Source organism: Cantharellus anzutake (assembly GCF_015039405.1).
Source record: "Cantharellus anzutake strain C23 chromosome Unknown EI90scaffold_49, whole genome shotgun sequence".
Taxonomy (NCBI): Eukaryota; Fungi; Basidiomycota; class Agaricomycetes; order Cantharellales; family Hydnaceae; genus Cantharellus; species Cantharellus anzutake.
The window spans coordinates 267,058-292,552 of NW_024066999.1; the positions used below are offsets into that span (position 1 = coordinate 267,058).

General features: G+C 47.6%; 16 protein-coding genes across 16 annotated transcripts; 6 read left to right on the top strand and 10 right to left on the bottom strand.

Annotated features, from left to right (window-relative positions):
- Positions 1 to 47: 47 nt before the first annotated feature.
- On the bottom strand, positions 48 to 1,369 carry EI90DRAFT_3071831 (uncharacterized protein). The gene is made up of 4 exons (XM_039061341.1): positions 1,151 to 1,369; positions 889 to 1,109; positions 319 to 821; positions 48 to 262 (listed from the first exon to the last, which is right to left on the bottom strand). The coding sequence occupies exons 1-4, from the start codon at positions 1,302 to 1,304 to the stop codon at positions 157 to 159; spliced, it is 984 nt and encodes a 327-aa protein (XP_038912516.1). The 5' UTR covers positions 1,305 to 1,369; the 3' UTR covers positions 48 to 156.
- Positions 1,370 to 1,395: 26 nt separating this feature from the next.
- On the top strand, positions 1,396 to 2,183 carry EI90DRAFT_2020494 (transcription initiation factor IIA gamma subunit). Its single transcript, XM_039052440.1, has 4 exons — positions 1,396 to 1,489; positions 1,549 to 1,636; positions 1,688 to 1,747; positions 1,799 to 2,183. Exons 1-4 carry the CDS (start codon positions 1,455 to 1,457, stop codon positions 1,946 to 1,948), a joined length of 333 nt encoding a protein of 110 aa, XP_038912517.1. The 5' UTR covers positions 1,396 to 1,454; the 3' UTR covers positions 1,949 to 2,183.
- Positions 2,184 to 2,675: 492 nt separating this feature from the next.
- EI90DRAFT_2020625 (cyclophilin-like domain-containing protein) lies at positions 2,676 to 3,944 on the top strand. The gene is made up of 7 exons (XM_039052441.1): positions 2,676 to 2,874; positions 2,951 to 2,976; positions 3,098 to 3,113; positions 3,175 to 3,322; positions 3,385 to 3,459; positions 3,514 to 3,593; positions 3,648 to 3,944. Exons 1-7 carry the CDS (start codon positions 2,761 to 2,763, stop codon positions 3,834 to 3,836), a joined length of 648 nt encoding a protein of 215 aa, XP_038912518.1. The 5' UTR covers positions 2,676 to 2,760; the 3' UTR covers positions 3,837 to 3,944.
- A 502-nt stretch (positions 3,945 to 4,446) lies between these two features.
- EI90DRAFT_2020748 (uncharacterized protein) lies at positions 4,447 to 6,097 on the top strand. The gene is made up of 4 exons (XM_039052442.1): positions 4,447 to 4,917; positions 4,978 to 5,113; positions 5,180 to 5,780; positions 5,840 to 6,097. The coding sequence occupies exons 1-4, from the start codon at positions 4,664 to 4,666 to the stop codon at positions 5,884 to 5,886; spliced, it is 1,038 nt and encodes a 345-aa protein (XP_038912519.1). The 5' UTR covers positions 4,447 to 4,663; the 3' UTR covers positions 5,887 to 6,097.
- Positions 6,065 to 6,959, top strand: EI90DRAFT_3071838 (uncharacterized protein). The gene is made up of 2 exons (XM_039061342.1): positions 6,065 to 6,131; positions 6,198 to 6,959. The coding sequence occupies exon 2, from the start codon at positions 6,374 to 6,376 to the stop codon at positions 6,641 to 6,643; it is 270 nt and encodes an 89-aa protein (XP_038912520.1). The 5' UTR covers positions 6,065 to 6,131; positions 6,198 to 6,373; the 3' UTR covers positions 6,644 to 6,959.
- Positions 6,569 to 7,494, bottom strand: EI90DRAFT_3071839 (uncharacterized protein). The gene has a single exon (XM_039061343.1). It carries the CDS (start codon positions 7,286 to 7,288, stop codon positions 6,887 to 6,889), a length of 402 nt encoding a protein of 133 aa, XP_038912521.1. The 5' UTR covers positions 7,289 to 7,494; the 3' UTR covers positions 6,569 to 6,886.
- Positions 7,495 to 8,118: 624 nt separating this feature from the next.
- Positions 8,119 to 8,432, bottom strand: EI90DRAFT_2818404 (cytochrome P450; the record flags this gene model as incomplete). Its single annotated transcript, XM_039053559.1, is given in 2 exon segments — positions 8,119 to 8,322; positions 8,340 to 8,432. Coding segments are annotated over 2 exon segments (297 nt in total), but the record flags the coding sequence as incomplete, so codon positions are not given.
- On the bottom strand, positions 8,341 to 10,579 carry EI90DRAFT_2020772 (cytochrome P450). Its single transcript, XM_039052443.1, has 14 exons — positions 10,357 to 10,579; positions 10,164 to 10,285; positions 10,088 to 10,099; positions 9,851 to 10,023; positions 9,751 to 9,802; positions 9,581 to 9,696; positions 9,501 to 9,522; positions 9,332 to 9,436; positions 9,096 to 9,276; positions 8,974 to 9,029; positions 8,907 to 8,920; positions 8,670 to 8,849; positions 8,488 to 8,616; positions 8,341 to 8,435 (listed from the first exon to the last, which is right to left on the bottom strand). The coding sequence occupies exons 2-13, from the start codon at positions 10,206 to 10,208 to the stop codon at positions 8,514 to 8,516; spliced, it is 1,059 nt and encodes a 352-aa protein (XP_038912523.1). The 5' UTR covers positions 10,209 to 10,285; positions 10,357 to 10,579; the 3' UTR covers positions 8,341 to 8,435; positions 8,488 to 8,513.
- A 495-nt stretch (positions 10,580 to 11,074) lies between these two features.
- Positions 11,075 to 12,806, bottom strand: EI90DRAFT_2999733 (ribosomal family S4e-domain-containing protein). Its single transcript, XM_039056298.1, has 6 exons — positions 12,765 to 12,806; positions 12,411 to 12,488; positions 12,170 to 12,350; positions 11,710 to 12,109; positions 11,319 to 11,650; positions 11,075 to 11,287 (listed from the first exon to the last, which is right to left on the bottom strand). The coding sequence occupies exons 1-5, from the start codon at positions 12,765 to 12,767 to the stop codon at positions 11,506 to 11,508; spliced, it is 807 nt and encodes a 268-aa protein (XP_038912524.1). The 5' UTR covers positions 12,768 to 12,806; the 3' UTR covers positions 11,075 to 11,287; positions 11,319 to 11,505.
- A 48-nt stretch (positions 12,807 to 12,854) lies between these two features.
- On the bottom strand, positions 12,855 to 15,433 carry EI90DRAFT_2021268 (uncharacterized protein). Its single transcript, XM_039052444.1, has 10 exons — positions 14,887 to 15,433; positions 14,729 to 14,823; positions 14,518 to 14,672; positions 14,258 to 14,423; positions 14,027 to 14,198; positions 13,606 to 13,945; positions 13,463 to 13,552; positions 13,328 to 13,411; positions 13,131 to 13,261; positions 12,855 to 13,070 (listed from the first exon to the last, which is right to left on the bottom strand). Exons 1-9 carry the CDS (start codon positions 14,937 to 14,939, stop codon positions 13,157 to 13,159), a joined length of 1,260 nt encoding a protein of 419 aa, XP_038912525.1. The 5' UTR covers positions 14,940 to 15,433; the 3' UTR covers positions 12,855 to 13,070; positions 13,131 to 13,156.
- Positions 15,416 to 16,526, top strand: EI90DRAFT_2976238 (tropomyosin). Its single transcript, XM_039055875.1, has 4 exons — positions 15,416 to 15,470; positions 15,540 to 15,844; positions 15,937 to 16,027; positions 16,110 to 16,526. The coding sequence occupies exons 1-4, from the start codon at positions 15,453 to 15,455 to the stop codon at positions 16,179 to 16,181; spliced, it is 486 nt and encodes a 161-aa protein (XP_038912526.1). The 5' UTR covers positions 15,416 to 15,452; the 3' UTR covers positions 16,182 to 16,526.
- EI90DRAFT_2931128 (methionine sulfoxide reductase) lies at positions 16,495 to 17,123 on the bottom strand (the record flags this gene model as incomplete). Its single annotated transcript, XM_039055045.1, has 4 exons — positions 16,495 to 16,580; positions 16,640 to 16,765; positions 16,838 to 16,997; positions 17,061 to 17,123. The coding sequence occupies 4 exons, from the start codon at positions 17,121 to 17,123 to the stop codon at positions 16,495 to 16,497; spliced, it is 435 nt and encodes a 144-aa protein (XP_038912527.1).
- Positions 17,124 to 19,412: 2,289 nt separating this feature from the next.
- Positions 19,413 to 20,594, bottom strand: EI90DRAFT_2021511 (uncharacterized protein). Its single transcript, XM_039052445.1, has 4 exons — positions 20,460 to 20,594; positions 20,333 to 20,396; positions 20,037 to 20,278; positions 19,413 to 19,982 (listed from the first exon to the last, which is right to left on the bottom strand). The coding sequence occupies exons 1-4, from the start codon at positions 20,514 to 20,516 to the stop codon at positions 19,620 to 19,622; spliced, it is 726 nt and encodes a 241-aa protein (XP_038912528.1). The 5' UTR covers positions 20,517 to 20,594; the 3' UTR covers positions 19,413 to 19,619.
- Positions 20,585 to 20,953, bottom strand: EI90DRAFT_2931073 (uncharacterized protein; the record flags this gene model as incomplete). The annotated part of the gene is made up of 1 exon (XM_039055041.1): positions 20,585 to 20,953. One exon carries the CDS (start codon positions 20,951 to 20,953, stop codon positions 20,585 to 20,587), a length of 369 nt encoding a protein of 122 aa, XP_038912529.1.
- A 1,636-nt stretch (positions 20,954 to 22,589) lies between these two features.
- On the bottom strand, positions 22,590 to 23,093 carry EI90DRAFT_3018896 (uncharacterized protein; the record flags this gene model as incomplete). Its single annotated transcript, XM_039057270.1, has 1 exon — positions 22,590 to 23,093. The coding sequence occupies one exon, from the start codon at positions 23,091 to 23,093 to the stop codon at positions 22,590 to 22,592; it is 504 nt and encodes a 167-aa protein (XP_038912530.1).
- A 332-nt stretch (positions 23,094 to 23,425) lies between these two features.
- On the top strand, positions 23,426 to 24,785 carry EI90DRAFT_3018897 (uncharacterized protein; the record flags this gene model as incomplete). The annotated part of the gene is made up of 6 exons (XM_039057271.1): positions 23,426 to 23,446; positions 23,495 to 23,593; positions 23,798 to 23,909; positions 23,961 to 24,191; positions 24,266 to 24,430; positions 24,547 to 24,785. 6 exons carry the CDS (start codon positions 23,426 to 23,428, stop codon positions 24,783 to 24,785), a joined length of 867 nt encoding a protein of 288 aa, XP_038912531.1.
- Between the last annotated feature and the right edge of the window lie 710 nt (positions 24,786 to 25,495).

Below are 25,495 nucleotides of genomic sequence, written 5' to 3' on the forward strand. Positions count from 1 at the left end.
ATACATTACCAGTCTACCAAATCTCTATGATTGATTTCATTATTCTGCATTGAATTGATGATCAATAACTACATAATCGGAAATTTATAAAGTACAGTACCCTAGAGCGATTCGAAAATCATTACACTAAGTACTTTGTTCGGGATCATCTTAAAATCATAAGATCGAGAAAGCACACCCCCACTGACAAGAATCATCGGAACATAACGCTACCACACCTTCTGCTAAGGCTGGATCTACAATCAGAACGGGGGTGTGGGCGCTGGGAAAGCGGCGAAATCAGCATGCGGATGGAACAGCAGAGTCTGGGGAACATACGGTGATGGATTCGGGTGAAAAGAGTCCCAAGATAATCGCGCGCTGGCGAGCAAGAAGCCATTGTTGCACACAGCACATTCGAAATTACTCTTCTCTGCGTCGTCGTGGAAATGCAGGGCGTATGGTGCATTACAGAAGGGACAAGGACAATCAAGTATCAGTGATTGGAAGGAGGTGTCCTCTTCTTTGGTGGGAAGGGAGCAGTCATAATTAGGGGGCGATGACGCTGGTGGCGAACTCAAATCCATGGCGATATCCATTGCAACAGGGTCAACCAATGAAACTTCATCATCACCGATATCAAATTCAGAAGGAATAGGCTCAAATCGGCTTGCAGGAAACTGTTCCTCAAGCTCGATTGGCGGTGGCCCCGTTAGGAAACGCTCAATCTCTTCAAAATTGTCCATGTTGGGGTCAAGAGACGAACCAACTGTTCGCGCAAATTGGGCTCTCAACGCGTGTTCTTCGCGTCTTCTCTCGTTTATGTTCATTAAACGATACATCTATATGAGATTTTGATGGTCAGACGCGCGCGGGGGGACTTCGGGTGAAAACTGCAAATATCCTCACTTCGTAGTCATCGGGGTCAATTTCATCAGAGTCCATCTCGTCCATGGCAGCGCCAAAAGTAGCATCATCACAGGACCGTTGAGTAGAAGATGTCCTCTTGGATTCTCGATACTTTTGCCTATCACGTTCCGTACGTTGCAGGAATTGCTGACGAAGTTTCTCACGCCAGAGAGCTTTTTGAGGATCTTCTGGTACACCTGAGAGAGTAGGTCCGGAAAGGCCTACATGGTGGCATGTCAGGGGGTGCGCGTATATCTTGAACGCGTTTGATAACCGCTCTTCAAAGATGGGCGCCGCTGTGAGGGTGGATTATGCTGGCGATAAAATGGATTTAAAGGCGACGACGGTAATGGAGATGAAGGAGTTGACGATGATGAACACCTGATGGGGGTACTAGGGGAGTACTGGGCAGTCATTAGGGATATGTTATTGAGAGTTCCTGCTGGTGCAAAAATTCAGGGGATTTGCAAGGGAATTGGGCAGGTTACGGAGCACGGGACCCACTTTATTGAATACCCACAGTGCACGTGCTCCCACTCTTGTGTTCTCGTCATCGACCTCACGGCATGCCTAGCTTTTATGAGTTCTATCGAGAGTCATCGTGAGCGCTTGCACTACAGGGGAATAGTACCCATGCGATCTCATGCAATTACCCCTCAGAATAGGGACCGCCCTGACAGACTCCCTTGATGAGCTTATTACCAATGGCAGTATTTCGCCGCAGCTTGCCATGAAAGTTCTGCTTCAGGTTTGTTTGACTTCCCAGACGCAAAGGCTCCTAATTTCCTCATTCTGGCAGTTCGATAAGTCGATCGCAGAAAATCTGGCTAAACAGGTAAAATACAAAACTACAGTCAAGGTGCATGATTTTACGTCCCCTTTTGACGTCACGTCAGCTGAGGCGTCTCAGGGTCATTTGAGAAATTACAGACTATGCGAAGACGTTTGGACCTTTGATGTTCATAATGCAACTTTCAAGATGGATGGGAACGAAGTGGTCACCGCGCCTAAAGTCAGGATCGTTTCGTGTAAGAACACCGATAGTGCAGAGATAAAGTAGTTCCCCACAACCCCATACCTTATGAGGCTACCCCTATTAATCACTGAAGAGATTTTCTCTTGGGGAACGAAACATCCGAGTTTCCCTTGTGTACTTAACGCGTTCTCCAGGCAAATCTATTCACGGAATTCGTTTTCTGGGAAAATTTGGGATACGTCCTCTCTGATGGACCCCTGCCTGGGGTTTCAGTCGTTTCACGTTGCAGGCCTCTCGTGAGAGTTACCTCGGATCGTCTTTGTTTTGATTTTCCAGTTTGGTGTTCCTCCTGACTGGACGACGCAACACCCATTTAGCGTCCTATTCTTTGCTGCACGAGCGCTTTCTGGTCTTAAGCGATGTTCTCCTTATCTGGGCCCCTGCAGCGAGGGGCCGTGTAGGTTGGACAGAAATTCCCATATTTGGTGGTGTGTACTGGCACGAAGCTGTGGACCATTCGATGGCTTGCGCGAGCGAGTCATCTCAGAAACTCTATGAGTTCCCGGGGGTCTAGCGGTTTCTGTGACATATCCTTGGATTCAACAAATCAAAATATCTGGAGTGAGTCTCTAGATGGCGATGGTCGGACTCCGATGCGTCAAAACTGCCAAATTTCAAGTCAAGTCTCCCAGTTAAACTCCCCATTACCGGCCGGAGAGTGCTGATCCCCATTGCACCAAATAGGGGCCGGCGTATTGGTGAAACGGTGGCCGCGACTTGCGAGCCCACTGCCCCCGAGCGCCTGAGATGTGACTATCTATGACAATCTTTTGGTGGTGTCTTACCAATAGGGTCCCTCGGAGTCTCTTATCCTCCTGTCTTTGCGAATCGTTAGCATGTCTATAAAACCTCCTCGAAATTTTGTGAGTTTCTGCATCGTTCGACTTCGTCTTAGTCTCGCTCCGAGGTTTCTTGTGCTTTGGTTCCTTGGAAAATTCGATAATCCTTTCGTGAGCCTCTATAATCCTGTTGCGCTGGAACAATGCTAAGTTCGACATAACGCGCATTGCCAACCACCCACGGCAGTCATTAGCCCGGATGTCAATACCTTAGTAAGTCCTGTTTAAATTCCACTGCGACATCCTTCTGACCTCGAAGCTCCCTTCATCGCAGGTTCGTGGTACACATACTTGCCACCCATTCTCCCTGCTCACGTTTTAGCATCAACTGTAGTCTGTGCTCAGTCTGGGTACGCGGCCATTTCAGCCCAAAAAGACACGAAGACTTATGCTAATCACAAACTGGAGCAGACTCAGATTGCCATCGATGGCGTCCCGTGTCCCCCCATTGAATTTGATATATTCGACTGCGACGCAGGTGCTCACTTCAGGGATCTGTGCTCAGGGAGACATGGCGGTCGTTATGAGGGCAACAAGTTCCACGCAGTCCATCCTGGAAGTAAGCAAGCCGTCAAGTCTGTCCGGCTAATAAGCAGAGAGTAATTGGCATGAATTATTCAGGCGCTATATATGGTGGCGATATTACTTCGAATTCCGGAACTGCGAATTATTTCTTGTGGGGACGCGAAGTTCTAAGTAGGTTAATATTTCGTTGACTCAAGGGTTTCGTTTTGAGCAAAAGGTTCACAGAGTCGCCTGGGCTTGTCTCCCCGGATGGACCGGGGTATCTTGTCATGACACTTGATGCGAACAATCGTGGGGGCTCTATGGTAAATGTCTAACGTCCCTCAATTAGCGCACAGACTCATCAATATTGCACCCAGTTCATGATCACGCTGTTCCCGACTGGCTCTTCGTATGTCTCCCCAAAGGAAACCTGCTTCGGACGCGCCAGGAATCCTAACCATGCCACTCTGGCGGGGCTGAGTGGAATAAAGAGTGTTTCTGGAGATTACCTCGGTGCCCCAAGAAGTACTGTGAGAATTATGGGATGCGGGTTGTTAGGCCCGTAAGGTAACCGCACTCAAATCTGCTATTCCCATTGGGTCTTCAGACTTCTGGATTCACTTCTTTGCCTATCGCTCTTTTTTCTCTGGCCACTAGTCCATCTATTCGCTTCACAGCTCATTTACATCGTTGAGTTTGTGTGTAGCATACGTCATAATACTCTTAGAGCATAATACATTAGTAATGCATTGCAGCGATTTGTTAACAGAGCTAGAGCCTCTTCAATCGCTTGAGATCCTGTAAATCATAGACTCGACACTACCTGCAATGCAAATGTCATGCCATGTTGGGATTACATAAACTGCAGTTCCAGACGAAATTCGCGTCATCGGTTGCCATTTTTGACGAGATGTTGTTCTGCCCACCGGACACGGCACCTTGACGGTACCAGTCTTCTCACTTTTGACAATAAATCGCTTTGCATGCCTTCGAGACCCGCGAGTTCTTTGCGTTCACCCTCAATATAGACACCGTAGTTATGTTCACCTTCCTCTGGTCCCTTCCATTCATGTTCCACTACTGCATATGCTATGTGTAATTTATATTCCCCGCCGCCGCTGCGTTATGCGCTCGAGTAAACGCGCCAAGCCTCGGAAAATGCCGCAACTCTCCTTCATTGTTTCGTTGTCACTCTTTTGAACTCAGCATTTCTGCTTGACAATTCTCTCCTTGTCTGACTGTACACGATGTCCTCAGGCGTAGTGGACGGGAACGTGGGCTGAAAGGCTTGAAACGCCTTAGTCTGATTCCCGAGGCGCTTAATGGACATCCTCCTGCTAGTCCTCGCATCAGCGAGAATGCTCCTTCCCCCTCCCCTCCCCACAGCAAGCGCATGGGTCCAAAGCGCACATCCTCTATATGTTATATTTCTCCTAGCTCTCCGGTAGTTTCGAGCTTTTTGCGCTCGCCACCACCATCCGTCATTCGTGAAGCCAATGAAACTTCGAGTGTCGATCATTCACGTTCCTTGCCATTGCGACGCACCGCATCATTACCCCGTCATTCAATTACCCATCACACGTCTCCTGGGAACTCAAACTTAATAGTGGAGGCGCAAACCCCTCCACCGATGACTCTTGTAGAAAAGTGTGTCCACTCAACCATCGATCCCACGCCGTCAATAGTTGACAATAAATCAATTGACAGGCATGCCGACCTTCTTTCATTCATTGCACAGAAAGAGTCCAAGTGTCTCGAGTTAAGGGGGCAATTAGCAACTCATGAAGCTGAACTCGCTACTCTCAAACGCAAATGGGAGCGGATTGTAAAACGTTCCACCGCTGTGAGTAGAGATGTGTCAGTCACCACCTCTCCTGCACTGCTGCCTGAGGCCGCCTTGCCCCACGAGTCAAAGTCTGCTGGATTGGCACCAACTGCTGGAGAAGTTGTTGGTGTCATTCGAGATGGAGTCCAAGGTCTTGGCAGGATGCTTGTAATGGGAGGTTTGGGGTCATCGACCATGAGCCCTACATCAAATTCCTCTTCTATGGCGAAGTCTCATGTGGAAACAGTTGTTGGAACAACTGGTTCTCGCTCATCATCTCTTTCATCAATAGCAGTCACGTCCTCAACCGCCACAGATCGATCATCCGTGTCTTCTGTAACATCCCTTTCGCCCTCTGATAGTGAAGGGGAACCCCCCATACCAAGAAAGAACGTCACAGAAGTCGGTGGACTTACTCCAACCTCTGCTCAATTTCCTATCGATGAAAGCGCCTCGAATAATACAAAGGATATCTTGGAGCCAGTTGTATCCGAAGTAACGAGCACCGCTAGACCGCCATCATTGCTATTCAACACGCTCTTTGCTGATTCAAAAGACCCGAGGACCTCTAGTCCTGCGAGGGACCTGGGAGAACGAGTAACCGAGAAGACCTTGACCTCCCTATCCTCTGCCTCATCTCCATGGTCCGGTATCAACAAGAAATGGGAAGAAATACAGAAGACCGGCGCGTAAGTTCAGGCTTACATCTGCCCGTCTGAATTTCCTGACCAATTGCTGCTCCAGATTCACTAAGTCATCCAAGAGAGCATCTTTGCTGCTCAGCGACGTAACGAGCGCGTCTTCGAATTTTCTCGAAAGCATCTCTTCAGCTCTTACCCCCATCCCCTCATCTACCCACTCCACCTCTTCAGCTAGCCTCTCCACACGTTCAAAAAACCATCCAAACACCAAACACTTCCAGCTTGTTCCCATGAATGCCCCGGATCGTTCTCACCCGAAAGTCACAGGACCTCCTTCAATATTGGATGAAGAAGATGAGGAAGTGCAGAAACTGAACGCGGGCCCCTCGAGAATGGTAGGATAGCAAGCTCGCCCACAGATGCCGCTGCCCCTAACTACTTTCACAACCACGGAATACTAGTTCCGGTGCAAGTTCCATCCCACGCAACATCTAAAATCATTCCCCCCAGTCCTCTCAGAGACTCTGACAGTGGATCTGGCGACGACGACGACGAAGCTTGGAACTGGTGATTTTCGTGATCAAAAACGCACTTATGTAAAGTACATGAACTTCATTCACCGTTTTGTGATGCAGCTATGAATATCCATAATGCCCATATGTGGTCGTTTTTGCCACCATATTCCGCCACTGTCCCATTTATGTACCTTATGTTGTTTCTAACCACATTGTCAAACTCATTCCTTTGGGATCGCAACACTTCCAAGATCTTGCTTTCCTCAGTACCGTCTATGCCTTGCCCATCTACGCCATACTCCAGCTCGTTCATATACCCCACCTTGCCGTTTCTGGCAAACTCATTAATATACTCTCAATTCTTGCACCGAGTGTTTGGAGCCCGAATTTAGTGCCTCGGTCGTAAGTTAGGTTAAATTCGACGCAGCGACCAGACCTGAACAGTTGCCGTTGTCGAAAGCACGAGACAGGGTGTAAGGGATGGGAAGTGGCTCGTTGGGTGGTAATGGTCAGGAGGTGGGGTTATGAATGGCGACGACGGGGCGACGAGTGAAGTTTGAGGATGGGAATGTTACCACTATCGCCATCGAATTGCTTATGATGCGCGGTGGAGGGACCACCAAAGAATACCCCGCCTACGCCTCTGCTTTATTTTCTGTGAGGAATGTAGAAATACTCGTCGCACCATTTCTTGAAGGTGGGGTAAATTGAGCTTCCGCGTGCATCGCATGCGGATTTGGGCGTGTTGTGTTTCGCGTCCTCTTAGAGTGGGTAGCTCGGGGCAAGGCCAGAGCCGCCACCAAACCACCATGCCAAGATTTTATCCCCCTCTGGTATTGACGCGTTACTCGATTCGGTTTGACTTCCATTAGCCTCGTTATGAGAAACTTCATCGTTGATTTCAAAGCAGCGGTAGCGGTAGTTGGCGTGAACGGTGGGTGAAAATGGGTGGTGTGGATGGATAACAAGTGAAATACCAGCGGTAAGCTTCTCCCGCTTTCAGGATCATACGGGATCTCGGAATGATCGGCTCTCATCTGCTTGATGGCGGGGGAAGCTTTCCATAGACGACCGAGATGTTTGCGCCGGCCTTCTCAAGAATCTTCCCTGTGCAGACGGTCGCGAAGATCCCAAACCTTACTCCTTCTTGGTTCCTTTTAATGGTGCGTTAGGATCGAGAGACTCGAAGGTTTCAGTTATCTGGTGTTGGAGATGAATCATGATGCAAGCCTTCATACGCTTGGGTTCGATGTGGATCGTAAACTTAATTAGGTGGCTGGCGGCAGAGATCGACTCACTTTCGACACTGCGCTGGCACAAGGTGTAGTCCCCGGATGGCTTATGTGGACTCTTACTGAGTTGTCACAGTTGAGAGGCCATTACCGTGGCTTGTATAATCAATAGGATCGGATCGAATAGAAGGGAGATTTCAGGATGAAAATTATTTGCTCATGTTTACCATACAACTATCTACCAACCGGAGTCCGGATAGTGAGACCCTTCAATGGGTCACTAGGTAAGCTGGTTAGGACGTCGCGCGGGCGACGGTCCCGCTTCCCACGAACTGAAGCCCGGATTTCTATTAATGGTATGTAGTGGTGACAATCGTGGGAAACAGAGACAACCGGATTGAGAATAATTGAAATGCATGCAACAGCCCTGCTGAGCCTTGAGCGCAGTACTAACGTAGTGGGCACAATGACCTTTGAGATATACGGCTGCCTCAAAAGGAAGTGCGCAAGCGGGAGAATAAATTTACTTCTTGACTTCTATGCCCACCCGCTTAAGCCGCGGAATCAAGGGAAACCTTAACCGGGAACCAAGGCCCATCCATCCGTATGTTTTTCGATTCTCCAGAATTCTCTACCACGAGTGGTTGTAGAGTCAACAAATTTCTCTTCTTGATCTTGATCCCTTGCACTTCCTCAAACTTGAATGCCCTAACCAATGCCGCCATAATGGCCTTCATTTCGAAGATTGCCAAGCGATAACCAATGCAAAAACGCGATCCCTCCCCGAATGCATCGAAGTTGTTCCATCCATCCACGGATACCTGCGGTAAGGTAGGACCCTTCTCACCTCATTGACATCAGCATCCAGCCATCGAGAGGGTCTGAAAACCTCTCCATCTGGTCCCCAGGCACTTGGACGAGTGTTAATCGAAACACGGGGAATGGCTACAACCTGAAGGGGAAATTGAATATGATAGATACGGCCACGCAGAGACGACACTTGCCTGGCCTTTCTGGATACGGATCGAGGTCAGAAGACCACCATCAGAAGTACTGATAGGCTCCGATAGTGGCAGTAATCGTCTTTCAAAGCAACCCGCTCTGAATGAGCCCCAACGGGGAACATTCGTAGGCTTCCAAAGAGCCAGTGAGGCATTGTTTCGGGCGATACCAAACTAACACCTACGATTCTTTTGTCACGGCATCCAAAAACTTAAGAACATCCTTGTTGTGAAGGTCATCGAAGGTGGGTTCTCTGCCGAAATCTTCTAGCTCGTTCCGTAAATGAGTTTGGACTTCTGGGTGTTGAGCAAGTGTCAAAAGCGCATAGTTGACGGATGTGGCGGTAGTGTCATTTCCGGCTTGGCTGAGAGACAATGAACCAGATGCGCTTCGGATGACGAATCTCCATGAGAGCACGTACATGAACGTTGTAAACTGGAGGAAACCCTATTAGAAGAAATGAGGAATAAAGGGAAGATCTCACCCACATGATCCAGTAACTTGTCGACTGATGCTTCACTTCCTTCCTTTCGGGAATACCTAACTTTGAACACGAGGCCAAGTCATTACTATCATCATAGAGAAATGCGGATGACGGGATGACACATACTGAAGGCACTAATAATGTCAGAGTCGTCCTTACTATCATCCTCTCCTTGAATGCGCGCTATCTTCGATCCTGCGATCTTCGACCCAATGCTGCGAACATACAGTTTGTAAGCAGACTGCTTCTCCATAGCTTTGATTGGTAAAGACGCAAGGAATGGAAAAGCCCGCATTGCAAGGAATCCCTTAATACAAGCCATTGGATAAACATACTCCAGAGATGATGAACGGGGGACGCACAACAAAGCCAGCAAAGGTAGCACTTTCTCTTGCCTGCTCTTCCCAGATCCGGGAAAGCTCTCTGGCTTCCGGTGATTCCCCGAGACCAAAGTCGAAGTCGAAACCCTATTGGCTCCACCGAATGAGTGAATGATACTATTGCAGAAGGATGAGAAAATCTGGCACGAACCACGCGGCCTATCACGTCGAGTCTGAGCCGGAAAATCATGGCATCGTGTATTGTCAGAAACAGGAATATTTGTAACTCACGTAGCTTTGTTGGTCCATCCACTCAAATTCATGATGATCGGAGGATTACTTCGCAGCGACTTGTTACTTGTCTTTGATTGCATAGCGATGATATAGTTCTTCATGGAACCCACCAGCTATGCCGCCTGGTGACTAAGACATTAACTCACTGAAATGATTGACTGACTTACCATATCAGCAGCCTTCAGCACCACTGACTCCATTTCTCTGACTTTGAGAAAGCTGGAAGAAACATAAGATTCCCTCTGATAGTATCCCCAAGGGACGTACGAAAAGCAGGGCGCGAAGGCGGCCCGAAGTTTTTTATGTTCTGTACCTTCAGCCCATACAAGACTTTCCCCCATGAGGCGCCGAACCAAAGCGCGTGAAAGGTTCGACTTGACATAATCATTGGGATTCTTGACGTCAATGTGCCAAAGAGCCAGAGGATCCGCAACAACCAGCTGTACGAGATGCCGATATTGATCAGCAACACACCAAATATACATATGCCCATCAAGAACCTACAATATCTGAATGCTGTGGCGTATTGGCCTGTGGTTCAAACTCTCTGGGACAGGGGAAATGTAAAAATAGTGCATACCCAAAAAGCTGCTTTCGTCCTCAAAACCGCCCCCATTTTTCCCATCCATTCGGAGTAAACATCGCTATAGTTTTGATCATAAAGGACCTCTTTCTCATGGCCCCAAAACCAATGGCCAGCTTCTGCAAGAAGTGTCCAACAACCGCAAATAAGCTAGCAAGACGCGATGATTGAGGATAGAAATGAACCTTACAGGGTATTTAAGGCGATGCACATCAGACTTTCTCCTGAAATTGAATTTATACAGAAAGCGATGCGCACACCATGCCGAAAGCGCTACACAGGCAGCATAGGTCAATGGTGTAGAAATCATGGAACGACGAGACAAAAGCGAGCGGCACGAAGAGGGTGGAACCGTTAGCTGGTATATACCGGGAAACTATGTGAGCATTATAGCACAAATCATATCATGAGGCATCGCATTTGACGCTGAATTTCAAGGGACAATCGTTGATAGGGCTGAAACCCTATTGTCCGGGTCCACGTCCGCTTAAGTGGATCAGACCGTAAGAATTGAACTCTAGATATCAACTGACGGGGGAAGGTTTTGCCATGCGACCGAAATCGGAGAAGTTCCGACCAATAGCGGTGACGGACAGGAGCATGCAACCAGACCGCAATCTAGCCGTGCCATAGTTGGTCCAGGTGTACGGAGAGAAAACAGAGTTGAAGTCAATGGGTCATGAGCGGCCGGAACACTTGTCCCATTTCCCATGACAGTGCCGGTGGGGCAATGAATACTATACATGTCCATGCGAAAGCGGGGAAAAGACGCTGTAGATAGGCCGCTGATTCGAACATGGGGAGGCGAGTAGCCCTCGAATATAATTGTACAAGAGTTCTTATGATTCTCCGGAGTATTGATCGCATCGAGCGGCTTCTGCATGTCACCAACACTAATTACAAAGATAAGCCTATCAGGCAGCGCGTTATGTATGTTGTATCTGGCAGTAACCGCTTGTGTTTGGGCCCAGCCAATGCTGACTTCGTCCAATCATAGTCAATGATCCCAGTAAGATTTCCATAACCACATACACTTGAATTCAATCGCTTCGAGTACCCTTCGGTGTCCGGGAAATGTAGGCAACCGATGTGGCAACGATTCACATAGCTTGTTCACGTTGTGAACAATTCAATCCGATGTTGAAACATTGAGGCTCCGCTGCGCACAACCATCAGCGTACTCGAGAAGATTAATTATTCGGATTGACAGTAAGTCGAGAATAGGAGTATGCATGGTGAGTAGGTCGCATTTTGGAAGTGTGAGTAACATGTCATACAAAAAAAAAAGAGCCAAGGGAAGCATGATTGGATCCATATGACACTAAGAAACCTGAGGCAATCATTCTTCCTCAGTTGCGGCAGTAGCAGCAGCCTTCTTCCTACGCCTGTCACGCTCCTCAGCAATGGTAAGTTTGATACCCTTGCCCTTGGGCAGCGAAATCCATGGTTTCTTCCCTTTCCCAATGATGAAAACGTTGTGCAACCTGACAAATCGAAATGTTATCAGAAGCGAAAACTCAATCCTCAGACGGGGCAGACATACCGCGTCGCAAATGTGCGATCTACTTCATCCCTGATATGAACAATATCGAAACCACCCAAGTGCCGCTCACGCTTAACAAGGGTACCCACACGACCCTGGTTGTGTCCACCAGTGACCATGGCGAGGGCGCCGATCTCGAACTCAAGATGGCCGATGATCTTGCCCTCCGCAATGTCATACTTGACAGTGTCATGGGGTTTGATGAGTGGGTCGGGATATCGAATAGTCCGACCATCGTGGGTGACGATGTATGGGACACCCCGTGCAGCAACAGCCAGTTTCCTGACCTTCAAAAGCTTATAGGTGGCTTCACTGGGTGTGATGCGGTGGATAACAAAACGACCCTTGGTATCGAACATGATTCGGAAGTGTTCACTCGATTTCTCAATGCTGACGACATCTTAACGAAGAATGAGTCTTCAAAAAGTGCTCATACGTCGAAAATTGGAGGGGTACTAACCCTGGAAGCCGGTGGGGTAGGTAGTGTCGGTGCGCACCTTGCCATCGATCTTGATCAGGCGCGTCTTGATGATAATGGTGGCTTCGCGACCAGTCAAAGCGTATTTGAGGCGATTGCGAATAAATATGTTGAGTGGAAGGCATTCACGAAGCTTGTGCGGCCCAGACGAAGGACGTGGTGCCTGCACACCAACAAACGTTCACTTGGATAATGTTAGTCGAATACAAGGATTCGGACGCACGTAAGTCCCGCTGAGCTTATCCAACATCCATGAGCGAGGTGCTGCCAACCTCTTAAGGTGCTTTTTGGGGCCGCGTGCCTGCGTGCATTGAAAGATTCAACACGTTTCGTCAGTACAGCCTAGACTCTATCGTAAGGGTCCCAAAGTTGCCTATGCAAGCTAGCTGACACATTGGATAGCGCGAAATCATTTCTCAGGGCGGATAGCATTAAGGAAACGATAGTACAAGCAAGTTTGCATCCAAATCTCAAAATGCGCATCCAAGGCCTCTTGCAATCATTTTCGACGATTCAACATGCCAGCAGCAAGCATAGAGCATACAGAGACCACAGAACTCGACAGAAAGACACACACCATCTTGAGATCAGTCCAGAGGAAGTGTTGAAAGCCTCAAACCACGATGATGGGACTTGCCGGATTCAATTTGGCTGTGCACCGCCACACCAGCATTGTTATGTATTTTTTAAATTGTTACATCTATTGGGCTACAAAAATCTCTGGAAACCGGTGGGAGAAAGGCGAGATGGGGGCTAGCGAATACAGGAAGCAGACGTATACAAACACCAAAGCAGCTTATTCTTCGGGGTCCCCTCTCTCGTAGTCCCCGTAGTCATATTCATACTCATTCGCATTCTCATTCTCTATCATTGCCTCCTTCAGCTGCAGGGAATTTGGCACGTTTGAGACCGGGGATCGCGGGAAGTGAGGAACAGACGATACCATTTCCAGAAGTCCGTGACACTCGTTCAATGTGCCATTATCACAGCTTGCCCTTCAGGGATTGTCCCGTCCGGAGCGCGAAACGTGCCGTCAACTCGTAAGGATTCTATTTTATGCAACGATAGTTGATACTGGAACATCAGAAACGGCGCGTGAGTTAAGCAATCTAAAATTGTGGAAACCCTGTAGCAGCATACCGGGTAGAGTTCGTGCGGACTGAAGGGACCCCCGTACTTCAGTACTTCATTGAGGCATTTCTTTATGGTCGTTAGATTGTTTGCCTGGGAGATCGCGTTAAGAAAGGACAGAGGAACAAAACAGTTGATCCTCACAATGGGGATGAGTTCTTCGCTGACAGGTTCACTGCTCGATAACAGTGTGTAGATGATGCCATAGCATCGCCTCAGCAGATACAGGAGAACCTAATCGACAATGTCACTCGGTGATGAGAAAAGATACATTTGAATGCCCTCACATATTGACCCTCGGGTCTGTGGCCATCTGAATCAACAAATTTGCCATCTACTCTCATTTTGTCAATCTCCTGTAACCCTCTGGCGTAATTCCAGAGATCAGTCTCTCTCAGCGTCCACCGATGCGTGAGAAGAAGCCCCTCCAAGTGGGCTCTCGTCTCCCATAAACGATCGTAAATGGGTTTAAGCGCGTGTGATACTTCGGCCTCATTGGAACGGATCTTGATTTCCTCCGCAATTTCAAAGCATTCCTCAAGGATGGAAGAACATATGGCTTGAGATTCTGGGACATCGACGGTTCCATCTTCATGGGGAATCATAAACCTGTCGCCCACCCGCCCACTAGGCAAGGAGTATTGGGATTGTGAGGTAACGAAACGAAGCACGCGAAAAGGAAGGGATGAACATTATGTAGCTACGTACGCATCAATTCGTCGCAGTTCCTCTTGCAGAGGCTTCAGATCAGCTTTTGGGGGTTTAGGCTTGGCTGCCAATGCAACGAGTTGCCGCCGAATACGGACGAGTGTTTGATGAATAGGGACCAGCTCCGGTGATAGATCTGACAGCGACTCATGAAGTGTGTTCAGCAATTTGGCTGAAGACATGATTCATTATCAATATATCCACGACATTTTTGCGAATTGGGTAACTCACTGCATCTATCCAATTTGCGCTCCAACAAAATCTGTATTCCTTCGGGGTGTTTTTCCTCTATTCCATCTTTGTGGATGATCGCACTGAGTTCTTCCACGCGTCGCTGGAAGGGAATTAAATCTGTCTCGCTGTATACCAGCGATTCGCTCATGTGCATAAGGAGTTGCTAAAAGAAGATCAAGGTACCGGCATTGGTTGAGGTGGAAACACAGAAATTGATGCTGGGGAAGCCATCGGAGAATTGTTACGAACCATCATACTTTGTAGTTGACAATACGTTGCTGGTGCTTCCCTTCCTTTACCCACTGTGAGGAAGAAGAGTGATAGGAGGTGAAATACGTCAGATAGTGTTGGTCGACACGATTATTTTTGGGATCAAACTGCGCTTGGTCTCGTAGCTCGTTGAGGCGATTGACTAATTGAACATATGTGACGCCACACGATTGACAACTCAAGCGATAATCGCAATACCTTCGCTGACGGTATCATTGTAAACTTCCATGACATCGTTTGCTTTGATGAATCCACCACGATTCCCTTTTAGGACCGTTAAACGATGTCGGATGCTAAGATCCACACGAAACAGACGATTACCAGTTGATCAAATGTATCAGCTCTCTTACACTTACTTGACCAGTCTTTCAAGGATTGCGGTCTCTTCGCCAGATAATGGACCGATCATCCTTTGTAACTTAAAATTATAAAAGATCGGGAGTATGCCAAGATACCGAGGTGGAGAGCCCAGATGGCGCTCTGAATTCGAGCGGCGTTCTGTTAAGACAGAAAGAAAATTCCGGGAATGCGATCGGGTATTGAAGCAATCCGAAGAGGGACGAAAACGACCTGGGGGAGGATTGGATGCCGAGATAACGCTGTTGATCCCCAAGAACGACGCAATTTAGCAAATTTTGACCAAAACCAGTGTGTTGATTCGAAGCACGAGAGCAACGAAGGGCTTTCCAACCCTTGGATGCAGCTAATGCGTGCAAGCAGCAGCAGAACGGGTAGACGTGAGTGGGAGGAAAGAAGTTTTGGATGGTCTCGGCCGTCACCAGCCCAGTCTCGCCAGATTAGGAAGTGGGGTTGGAAATGAAATTAGGTCACGGGTTATTTGGACAGGCTATATAAAGGTTTCTCCTGAAATCACGTCCAGCATCATCGAACGAGCATAGGCTCCAGGTGTTTGCGATACAGTATGGATAGGATCAAGGAGGTGTGTATGTCATTATAGAATAATTGCCGCGATTGGCGCCCATCGGCCCTCTCAAATCTACTATCACAGCGACTCGCATCCCTTAAGGCTGAAGCTGATGCTGCGGTTGAACGCGCTGAGGCCGCAGAAGCAAAAGTCAAGACGGTCGAGCAAACGCTTTTGTCGAGGGAGCAAGATGTCACATCCCTCCAGCATAGGCTGAGCGTTGCAGAAAGCGATCTCGATAAGGCAGAGTCCAAATTGGCGGAATTCAAGCGTCTAGGAGCCGAAGGCGAGTCAAGTCGAACAACTGCGGAGGCTCTGCAACGGAAAATACAGCTTCTCGAGGAAGAGTTGGATAACGCAGAAAAGACGGTCAAGGAAACGGTGGAGAAGTAAGTAATTTGGTTACTCGGTGCACTCGTATGGCTCTAGTTTAGGAAGCGCCGATCTCTGACGGTTTGTGATCGATTGCGGACATGCCTAGACTGAGGCAGGTAGATATCAAAGCGGAACATTTTGAGCGGCAAGTTCAACGTGTAGAACAAGAGCGCGACCAATGGGAGAAGAAATACGAGGTCAGTAGTATTTCACCTAGTTCCTGACGTTATTAGACGTTTGGCTTGGCATGTATAATGCTTACGAGCTCTCACCGTACAGGATATGAAGATAAAGCACGATCAATCAAAGAAAGAATTGGACGAGCTCGTCCTGAACATGGAGTCGATCTGAGGGGAAGCTCTATCCCGTCGTTTCATAACGCTTCTTCATTCCATTTCAGTATTAATGTGTTTCCCCACTCTTTTTGCTCGCTATTCTCTCTTTCACTTCACATAAAAAATCATTAGTCCCCGATTCAATCAGTCAATAGCATTCGCTCATCGCAAACATGTCTGTTGATCTTTGCAGCATGCCTGTGGCCAGTTATCATTGTGCTACATAATTACAACCATGCCGTGAGCATGAAATACGGTTGAGAGATTAAAGCTGCATAGAATGGGGCGCAAATCGCGCAGAGACGCGTACCCGAGCACCCGGGTTAATCTTATTTATCTGGGTTCCCCGCGGCCACGGGTGAGTCCTTATCGTGGAATGTCAAGCTAACACTATTGACACAATGTCTCTCATCCGCTGATGAGGTGTTGCCGTTAGCAATGAAGGCCACGGAGATGGGACGGAAAATAGCTCACTTGGTGTAGAGAAGCCTTCCCCCTTGAACACATGCCCAAGGTGACCACCACAAGCCGAGCATGTAATTTCCGTTCGAATTGTTCCAAACGCTCGATCCTCATGCCGGCTCACCGCGCCTGGAATAGCTGCGGGGCACATGGTACAATTGCTGGTCAGCATTGTCGATGAATTCTAGGCCAAATTGGGGAACAACGCACCATCAAAGAAAGCAGGCCATCCACACCCGCTGTTGAACTTTGTCTTACTCTTGTACAGTGGTGTGGCACACCCAGCGCAAGTATACACCCCTTCCTCGTAGAACTTGTCATATTCTCCAGTGCTAGCCCTCTCGGTCCCCTTTTGACGAAGGATGCGGAACTAAGAGAAAACACCAGAACTCTTTGAACAAACGAGTTTATATGCGCGAACTCAGGCAACAACCTGCTCAGGGGTGAGAGTAGCCCTCCATTCGTCTTCAGGCTTTCCCTTTGGTAATTGAGCCATTGGCGTGTTCGGAGCCGCAGAAGCTATCGCAGTAGCAAATAGAGTCCGTCGAGAGAACCGTGTGATGGAGTGCACAGCGATCGTCCGAGTGGGGGAGCAAATCGATCGAGGAAGGAAAGCTAAGTGGTCAATGAGGTACTCGGTACAGGATGTGGCTTTTCCCTTACAATTTGATGGGCGTAGAGATTTAATCCAAGACATCCACTGGCTTTGTGCTACAAAATGTTGAGGATTAAGTAGATATGGGCGGTAGATGTTGGGCAATGCACGATGAAAACGTGACCATGATCTTTCCCGGGAAACATGGCTCTGCACTTATTGTCTTAATCATCCTCATCGCCCCCATCTATAATCTAATTACATACACAGGTAACACATCTGCGTAAATAGAACACAGGCTAAAGATAGTGTGATTGTGGCGATTGCGGTGAATAATTGAGAGTGGAGGGTTGGTGGAGGGTTGCAGCCTTGGTGGAGGGCTCGAGTCAATTGAATTGCTCTGGAGGTTTGCTCAGGCCATCAATGATGTCTATTGCCTCCACTCCAACAACTACGAACTACCTTGGAGCGTCGCACGTTCCGGGGGGAACGTTTATGGAGCTCATTCGCAAATATCCTCAATTCCAACTATTCTTGGGTCTCTCACCGATATGTATGCTGTCCCTCCACAGCAAAAAAGTGCTGCGGCGTGACGCCCGCATATACTAAGTTCAATTATTCGTGATGCGATGTGTGTAGGTTCTTGCTAATCTGCAGCACTATCACCTGTTCAGTTTTGGATTCTGGACTCGACATGTTGAAGCTCGTCCAGAGCACTGGTGAGCCGTTGAGTATGCATAATCGCCACCGTGCCCAAACCACAGTGCTACGGTGATGTGCATTCAATTCCCCGGACAGAGATATCAAGGATTAGATAGCGGATCAAGTGAAGCAGCGGAACTAGTGGTACCTACCTTGCTGACTCAGATAATATCAACACATCAATAACGATGGGACTATAGTCTGTAGAATCTGAGCTCAAGTGTAGTGAGCATGAGACAAGACAATCCACCCCTGCGCGTGATTGTTCCAGGTCATATGCTCACACCAACGGAAGAGTATAAAGATTGCCAGTACCCCCCACGCACGATCACCATCCTCTAAGCCTCTCTCATACTAAATCTCCACTGCGAAACCAAGTCTTGATCATGTCGACCGTATGTCTCTCGATCTTCTCCACTTCAAGCCCTTCTCACCCCCGCAATCAGACTATGGGATTCCCAGTTGACCGTCACTGCGACGCGGACCATTGTCATTGCAAAGAGGGGTGCGGTTACATGCCTGTTACTCATTGATATTGATATTCAAACATTGCTCTACAGTTGCCATTGCCCCAAGGGAAACTGCGCCTGCTGAGCGACCCCGAATAATGCAGCTCCATCTATGTCCTTTGTACCTTAAAGCTGCCTGCGTGTAACCAATCTCATTTGATTAGTTATGTGCCCTCCCTTGGAGATTGATTCCTATATAGCCTTGACATTGCCTGTTAGCCTTCTCACCTCAGGCCTGTTGTATCTCTGCAGGGCGTTTTTTCTGCCGTCGACGGGACTGAGATATGAAAACCTTGCTCTCTACCTGCGTAGAGTTATATCTATGCCGATTGCCCAATCATATAACGCATATTTAAGGCATTAATTGGCACAACTCATGTCGCCCATCATCCTTGTTCAATATATTGGCGACCAAATATGTTGCTCTAATGACCACTGCGCTCGCCCTCCTCGTCGCTTGTTTTTGTTAAACGTCAACGTTCTGACTCGTCAGAGAATGTTTGGCGGGCCTATCTTGACTGACATCCCCCGTTGCATGTCCGATATTTTGTGCTGGTTCCGTATGTAGTCGCCATTCCTCTCCCCGAGAACTGCTTGATGCATTCCGCCTGCTTAATTTTTGTTCAGCTTTAGAATATGGATTGATTGATTGATTATAAATCCAACGTTTATTTCCCTCTACCGGGTGGCTACGGGGAATAGGTAGGGTAATTGATAGGGATGATTTGTGGCGGACTTTTTATTCTGTTCCATCTTTACACCTGTTTTCATCACCTCTTAGCGCGACGGTCTCACCACGGAGTGCAAGAAAGAATTACATGCCTCTTACAAGTCTGAGTCTGACGTGAAATAGCCTTTATATATTTTAACAATCTTTCACCCGATTCTGCTGTGAACCTACCCTGTAATAAGAACCCCCAAGCCATCACCGAATCTGGGCTGCAGATGCATTCCAAGTAGCAAAATGCACTGTGGGAAGTGAATGGCCGTAAAAAACCATTTTTGGTCTGGTTTTTGACCATTTACCACTGTTTTCGTGATATTTTCTTCATTGTAAATTACAAGATGCGTCTCACGATGCGAAATACCAGACCCTTCCCTGCGTAAATTACCGCTCAATTCGTGGTATTTGAGCTGCGATGTATTTTACAAGCGTCAGACATGAACGGGAAATGTCGAAGTTTGGTTAGTCATCATCGTCAACACTAAAAATTGGCCTTGCGAGCTCGCAACTGCGATCAACGATGGCCCAACGACGAGAATTCGTGCCATAAAGAAAGCGGCCACAGACCGATGAGACTGATGCGAGTGCGATAATCTGAGTAGTGTCGGAGAGGTTGGTGAAAGAAGTTGGCGTCAACGCTGCGTCCATATAAGCGCCGCTGTCCGAAACAAGGGCAAGAAGGTGCCGCGTGGGCATCCCTGTTCCAAGGAGTTCTGAGGGGGGAATGACGCATTCGAGTATCTCATGAAGCTCTCCATAACAAATCCTTCTCACAAGCGGGGTTTTACGACGTACTCGGGGATTGGAGTCCACCGCGACTTCATACTAACAGTGAAGGTCAGCTCAATAGTGGAGTTATGAAAATTTAGATACTCCTACCCGAACAAAGGATGAGTCTCTGTACTTGGTTCGTCGTTCTTGGGCCCATAGGGTGGAAACTTTGTCACCTCCTCCAACAATCCGTGACTTCCCCCAGCGAGGCATAACTTCCGGCAGAAGCTTCATGATATGTTGGTAGGGTTTGTTGTACACGTTGGTGAAGTAGATCGCGATCTTACGACGAATGGAATTGTTGGGAATGTGTTTCTTGTTGCGAGGAGCCCCAAGTATGGAGGCCGGCGCTTAAAAATATAGTAAAATTTCGATGTAACAGCAATGCACCGATTGAGACTTACCTTCATCAAAAATTTCCTCACCCATCCGTGGTTTGTCAGGATCCAGGTGTTCTCCATGAATGATCTTGAAGAGGTTGTACTGAGAAAGTATGGCATTTTCTTGAGCGATTGTGAAAGGTTATCTTACTATTTTGGGGACGGTACGTTCCGTTCCCCCGTTCGCCTCAGGCCTCAGGTAGTCCATCTAAATATAAGCTTTAATGTGCTGTATATTCAACGGGGTAGAGGTAAAAGGCTACCGGGCCTTTACAACTACTCCGAGGTATATATATGTAATTTACATATCTCGGCACAAATAAATAAAGAAATAAACACATCACTATAATGGGAATTATGGTGATGCAACATAATATAAATATCACTATAATCGGAATTATAGTGAAGTAAGGTTAATCCCTTACAGATTGCAACTTGTCGGCGAGTCAGTGACTTATATGGATAGACACGCGACTTGACTGCTGGAAGTAATCGTCCACACCAGCGCTCCATTACGAATGTCCAGTTCATGCATGGTGGCCCATTATTCTCAATATCGTCGGCCAAGTGAAGGAGTGCGTGAACAGTCAGGGGACAGGTTGACAGACGCTCAATGTTGTGTTGGTAGTAGATCCTGAAGTTCATCAGTACATCTAATGGAAACGTGGGATACAGGATGTGGGTCTCACTTTTCATAAGCCTTGATGTACGCGATGACATCCTTTCGAAGTTGATCAACTTCTTGTCGAGTGACGCAAAACTGAACAGTGGTTCGCAAGATAGAATGAAAGAGCATGAAGTGGTCGTAAATTTTTCGTGAGGGGAATCGATCTTTGAGTACGAAAGGTGCAATGTAGAGGAACCAGTGAGCATAATCTTCAGCGGTGAACAGGTGCTGTTCTGTCCAGATGTTCGGAGTGCGTCGTGTGAAGGAAGAAGGAATTGTCGAGGATGATTCCACAGTCTCCAGCCCGATCTGTATCCAATTCCCTTCGCTAATAACATACTGCACACTACTGTCAACCAGACCTTTGTATTTTCCCTTCCAAAGAAGAACCAGGTTCTTTGCATGGTTCTCGAGAACCAAGTGCATCCACTCGTGTGGGAAGGAGGCGAAGAGTTTGATGGATGGAATCTCACAAATGGCACTGATGTGTGAAATGCCATACTGTTGGCGGAGATCGTCGCGAGCGGTTTTTGTTTTTTGAGATGCAATGTCAGTGAGCATGGAATCGTATCTTTCTTGAGTGCGCATCGGGAGTGATTCGGGGTCCCATTCAGTGGTGTTGGTCCCATGGACGTGAGGCTGGGTGAGCGGTACATAATAAACAGAAGAATTATTGCCTCGGACGCCAGTAATCTCACATGCTCGGCAGGGGCAATATGCATTTGACCCCTTGAGCTCGGTGAGATGTTTTGCGGCTGGCATATCTGCGTGAGCTGAGATGGGATAGACGTGCAAGTTGAAGCACTTGTTGTGGAGTGTGTCATACACGCGGATTCCAGCAGCAAGATCCTTGCATTCCTCGATGAGTGGCCGTAAGAATGAGGACATATGATGGGGTGCTTTTGGACCTGGGATAATGGCGATTGGAATGATGTTGCAGATATGTGTTCGTTCGGAGGGTGGAAGGTTGAAATTGATCGCAATGATCGGCCAACACGTTGCAGATCCATTTCGCGCTCGACGAAAAACCTGAAATCCATCTGTAAGGATTCCAAGAGTGACATCCTCTGGGTTGCTAAAGAAGGTGTGGGCATATTTGATGCCATCGATGATAACGTTCTCAGAAGTGAGAGTCTGGTAGTGCGAGCCACTGAAAACATCCTCAAAGACGCTTTCATCAAATCGGAAGGTGGAACGATATGACATCTTTTCGACAAGGGAGGGGTTTGAGAACATGGACTGGAAGCGAGGTGTGAGTGGGATGTAATCGAAGATGTTTCGAGCGCGTTTGTGGGCATCAAATCGTGGTTCTTGACAGAAGGGACATACGTCGGCATTGGAAAGATCGTCCCCAATGAAAGCACAACAACTGTTGATGCAGCAATCATACGAGACAGATTGCACACCAGAAAGCATCGCGATCCTTCGATTTAATTTATACAATGATTCGAGATAAATGCAGTGGCCCCAATGCCGGGCCAGTGTCACATGAAGTTTTCGAGAGATGTTCCCCTCACTGACGAGGCTGAACATCTTGATTGAGTCTATGTCATCTTCCGTCAAGGAGTCGGTGTCTGTATGAATGTCAGAGTGGCCTTTGAGTAGGGGAAGATTTCACTTACTAAAATTATACATATCCTGGAGCTCCTCGTCAAGTTCCATACTATCAGACTCGTCCATCACAACAGAATCTTCGTCAGAGTCATTTATGTCCACTTCGTCCACTGGAAGTGGTTCATCCAGTTCATCGCCAACAGACTCGCAGTCTTCAAGCATCTCTGGCACAGGGTGGGATTCGATAACAAGGGAAAGGTCAGAAAACAGCTTTCTAAGCGAGTCAACCGGGTCAGGGCCTCCAGCTGTCTCGTCGTGTGCAAGGGAGTGAGGATTGATGCTGTCTGGGGAACTGAAATGTTGGGAATCACAGGAAAAATCAATTGAATTGTTGTCTGGACTTTCATAGGCATCAGATCCAGGTGTATCGATCTCCCTCTCTGGTGAAACTCTGAGTGCGTCGATCACACTGAGGTCAGCAGACTGAAGATGGCGCCTGATGGTGCGCTCTGAGAGACCAACAGTGCCACAGCAAGGACAAACCCTCTCGGATGTGTCCTCCATGAATGTCGTGGTGGAGATGATGAGTGGAGTGTGGGGATTGTGAAGTGCTTCTACAACAGTGGGCGCTGAGATCGGGCTAAGTTGTTCTCAGCAATTTCCGCAACACTTCGTACGTTTATTCTCTCTGCCACACACATTCTGCAACTCACCTAAACCTGCTCATTTCCTCCCGATTCAGCTTCCCCTCCCTTCTGCAACTAGCCACACTCCCCCAGAAATATCCTTCTGAGGTAAGTACTCGTACCCAGTCATGGACAGCAATCTTGCAAATGCTTCCTACCTGGACGCGTCTTTACGCGTCTTTACGCGTCTTTCTCCTCTAGAAAGTCATCATGCCCCCTGTAACAAACAAGGTCAGTCTACCCACTGCCCAAGCCTTGATGCCCGCTTCCTAGGCCTAGAAGATCAAGATTCCCGATCCACGTGGCACCAAAAACAGTAAAAAGTATGCGCCTCGAGAAACATTGGGATTGAATGATGTCCAGTATAATGTACTCATGGTGAGTGGTTGAGATCAAATTTCATTCGACAATGCCTGATATGTGGATGGAAAGAGGAACATCAGGGCTGCGGTGCATTCCGTAATACCGAATGTTGGGCAAATTACATGGTGAGGAGTTTCTGTGTTGGCGCGGCATGAGATACTCAAAAAGGCATGTCACACTTACTTCTGCATGTAACACTGTTATCTGGATCCTCCCTAGATCTTCAACAAGTATCCCAACCTCAAAGAGGAGTATGAGGGGGGCTGGATTGCCGAGGTCCTGGTCCAGAACGTTATAGTCAATGCACGAGGCAATTACAGCAGGTTGCTAAGTACGTACTTTTAATTCTCAGTCTGGGGTACACACTCACTGTCAACTACAGAGAAAATAAATTCATCATCAGATTCGGGTTCTGCTGAAGTGAAGGAGGAGGATATAATGAATCCATCAAGTGCTCATGCCGAAGATGACAACAAGAGTTATGATGACGACACTGCTGAAGACCAAGAAGATCAAGGGCTAGGATCCCCAGCAAACGTTAACACATCGGCCAAAGGCCACCTTCACAAGGGAAAGGCTCGTGCATCCACCCGTGGTGTAGTCTGGCCCCCCCGTGCGCCCTCAGTTTCCTTCCTAGTCTAGCTCTCCCCCCTTTCTACTACCTTACTAACGTATCCTTACAACTAGGAAACAATAAACACAAGCCACTTGAATTTGAAGACGACAGTGATGACCAAGTCCATGCCACGGAAGACTTGATGCCATCTACATCTACTGCAAAAAAAGGAACCTCCGTGGCCGTTAGTATGGCAGCGCCTCGAAAGAATACCCGAAACAATCCTTCTGATGAACGTGAGCAGAAAAGGAAAAGGTTGATGCCTCGTGGTGTGTAGTTTGGCCTACATTAGTTTCCTTTCCAGTCCGCCTCTCCCACTTTCTGCTACGTTGCTAATGTGTCATTATGCTAGGAAACAATACCATACCCGAACAACCTGAATTCGAAGGCGATAACAATGACCAAGTCCATACAATGGAGGACTTGATGCCATCTACCTCTACTGCGAAAAAAGGAACCCCCATGGCCATCAGTATGGCAGCACCTCGAAAGAAGAATACCCGAAATGACGTTGCAAATGAACCCGGCCCATCTCAATCTCAGAAGAAAAGACCCCGTCCTGTGCCTCGCGAAGCTGCGCGCAAGGGCTGAAGTCCGCTTATGGTTTGATCTTCTGCCATCTTATTCTCAGTCCAAGGCTTCCCTCGCTTTCATTAGGTTACCCTGAATCAGCATATATCAAGATTGAACTGTACCGGATTGATGCTCAACTCTATCTCTTGCTCACACTCTACTCCATGCTTCCAAGGTTTCAACCCTGCCTCATGCTCTACCGAATCAGCTCTTCTTTGTCACTCAAATTGGCATTTCATTTCCTCACTCAAATCATCGCAACTGTAGCCTAGATTTTTCGCTGTATATCGCCATAAATGTAGTCGTAAATGACGATAAATAACCACGTTTTTCACCAAATTAACAACATTGTAAATGACGAAATCCGACTGGTAAATTACAAAATGCACCCTTGTAAATTGACCGTTTACACTCGTTATCATGGTGGAGAATCATTAGAAAACAGGTCATCTACATCCTTTAACGTGGTAAAGGGATCCTGGTAAAATGCAATGGACCACGTTGTAAAACACAACTTTAATCATGTTAAAAATGAGCGTATTATACAATGGTTAAGATGATCTTTTACGCATCACTAATTCCCTCTGTGAATGGGCTCACTTCATGCACATACAAATTTGACTATCGCGTACATTGGATACTCCCAAATTAATTTCGCGCCCAAATTTCTCCTTCACCTCCATGTATAGCTGAATTGAAAATGTATCCCCCAACTCGATCTACCTAGG

Coding starts and splice junctions, on each gene's coding strand:
- EI90DRAFT_3071838 (XM_039061342.1), top strand. CDS start 6,374: ATGAATATCCATAATGCCCATATGTGGTCGTTTTTGCCACCATATTCC.
- EI90DRAFT_2976238 (XM_039055875.1), top strand. Junction 15,845..15,936: donor GTCAAGGAAACGGTGGAGAA/GTAAGTAATTTG, acceptor GGACATGCCTAG/ACTGAGGCAGGTAGATATCA. Junction 16,028..16,109: donor AATGGGAGAAGAAATACGAG/GTCAGTAGTATT, acceptor CTCACCGTACAG/GATATGAAGATAAAGCACGA.
- EI90DRAFT_2020625 (XM_039052441.1), top strand. CDS start 2,761: ATGTCTATAAAACCTCCTCGAAATTTTGTGAGTTTCTGCATCGTTCGA. Junction 3,460..3,513: donor GTGGGGACGCGAAGTTCTAA/GTAGGTTAATAT, acceptor AAAGGTTCACAG/AGTCGCCTGGGCTTGTCTCC. Junction 3,594..3,647: donor ACAATCGTGGGGGCTCTATG/GTAAATGTCTAA, acceptor TATTGCACCCAG/TTCATGATCACGCTGTTCCC.
- EI90DRAFT_2020748 (XM_039052442.1), top strand. CDS start 4,664: ATGGGTCCAAAGCGCACATCCTCTATATGTTATATTTCTCCTAGCTCT. Junction 4,918..4,977: donor CCGATGACTCTTGTAGAAAA/GTGTGTCCACTC, acceptor ATCAATTGACAG/GCATGCCGACCTTCTTTCAT. Junction 5,114..5,179: donor TTGTAAAACGTTCCACCGCT/GTGAGTAGAGAT, acceptor TTGCCCCACGAG/TCAAAGTCTGCTGGATTGGC.
- EI90DRAFT_2020772 (XM_039052443.1), bottom strand. CDS start 10,208: ATGGGAAAAATGGGGGCGGTTTTGAGGACGAAAGCAGCTTTTTGG. Junction 9,803..9,850: donor GCCTTCGCGCCCTGCTTTTC/GTACGTCCCTTG, acceptor TGTTTCTTCCAG/CTTTCTCAAAGTCAGAGAAA. Junction 9,523..9,580: donor GGATGGACCAACAAAGCTAC/GTGAGTTACAAA, acceptor TTTCCGGCTCAG/ACTCGACGTGATAGGCCGCG.
- EI90DRAFT_3071839 (XM_039061343.1), bottom strand. CDS start 7,288: ATGAGAGCCGATCATTCCGAGATCCCGTATGATCCTGAAAGCGGGAGA.
- EI90DRAFT_2999733 (XM_039056298.1), bottom strand. Junction 12,351..12,410: donor ATAAGCTCAGCGGGACTTAC/GTGCGTCCGAAT, acceptor GTTGGTGTGCAG/GCACCACGTCCTTCGTCTGG. Junction 12,110..12,169: donor CTACCCCACCGGCTTCCAGG/GTTAGTACCCCT, acceptor TTCTTCGTTAAG/ATGTCGTCAGCATTGAGAAA.
- EI90DRAFT_2020494 (XM_039052440.1), top strand. CDS start 1,455: ATGCCTAGCTTTTATGAGTTCTATCGAGAGTCATC. Junction 1,490..1,548: donor GAGTTCTATCGAGAGTCATC/GTGAGCGCTTGC, acceptor ATTACCCCTCAG/AATAGGGACCGCCCTGACAG. Junction 1,748..1,798: donor AATACAAAACTACAGTCAAG/GTGCATGATTTT, acceptor GAGGCGTCTCAG/GGTCATTTGAGAAATTACAG.
- EI90DRAFT_3071831 (XM_039061341.1), bottom strand. CDS start 1,304: ATGACTGCCCAGTACTCCCCTAGTACCCCCATCAGGTGTTCATCATCG. Junction 1,110..1,150: donor GAAGAGCGGTTATCAAACGC/GTTCAAGATATA, acceptor GCCACCATGTAG/GCCTTTCCGGACCTACTCTC. Junction 263..318: donor TTTCACCCGAATCCATCACC/GTATGTTCCCCA, acceptor CCGCTTTCCCAG/CGCCCACACCCCCGTTCTGA.
- EI90DRAFT_2021511 (XM_039052445.1), bottom strand. CDS start 20,516: ATGGACTACCTGAGGCCTGAGGCGAACGGGGGAACGGAACGTACCGTC. Junction 20,279..20,332: donor TGAGGAAATTTTTGATGAAG/GTAAGTCTCAAT, acceptor TATATTTTTAAG/CGCCGGCCTCCATACTTGGG. Junction 19,983..20,036: donor GAGACTCATCCTTTGTTCGG/GTAGGAGTATCT, acceptor CTTCACTGTTAG/TATGAAGTCGCGGTGGACTC.
- EI90DRAFT_2021268 (XM_039052444.1), bottom strand. CDS start 14,939: ATGATCGGTCCATTATCTGGCGAAGAGACCGCAATCCTTGAAAGACTG. Junction 14,199..14,257: donor GCGCAAATTGGATAGATGCA/GTGAGTTACCCA, acceptor TCATGTCTTCAG/CCAAATTGCTGAACACACTT. Junction 13,946..14,026: donor GAACTGCGACGAATTGATGC/GTACGTAGCTAC, acceptor CTCCTTGCCTAG/TGGGCGGGTGGGCGACAGGT.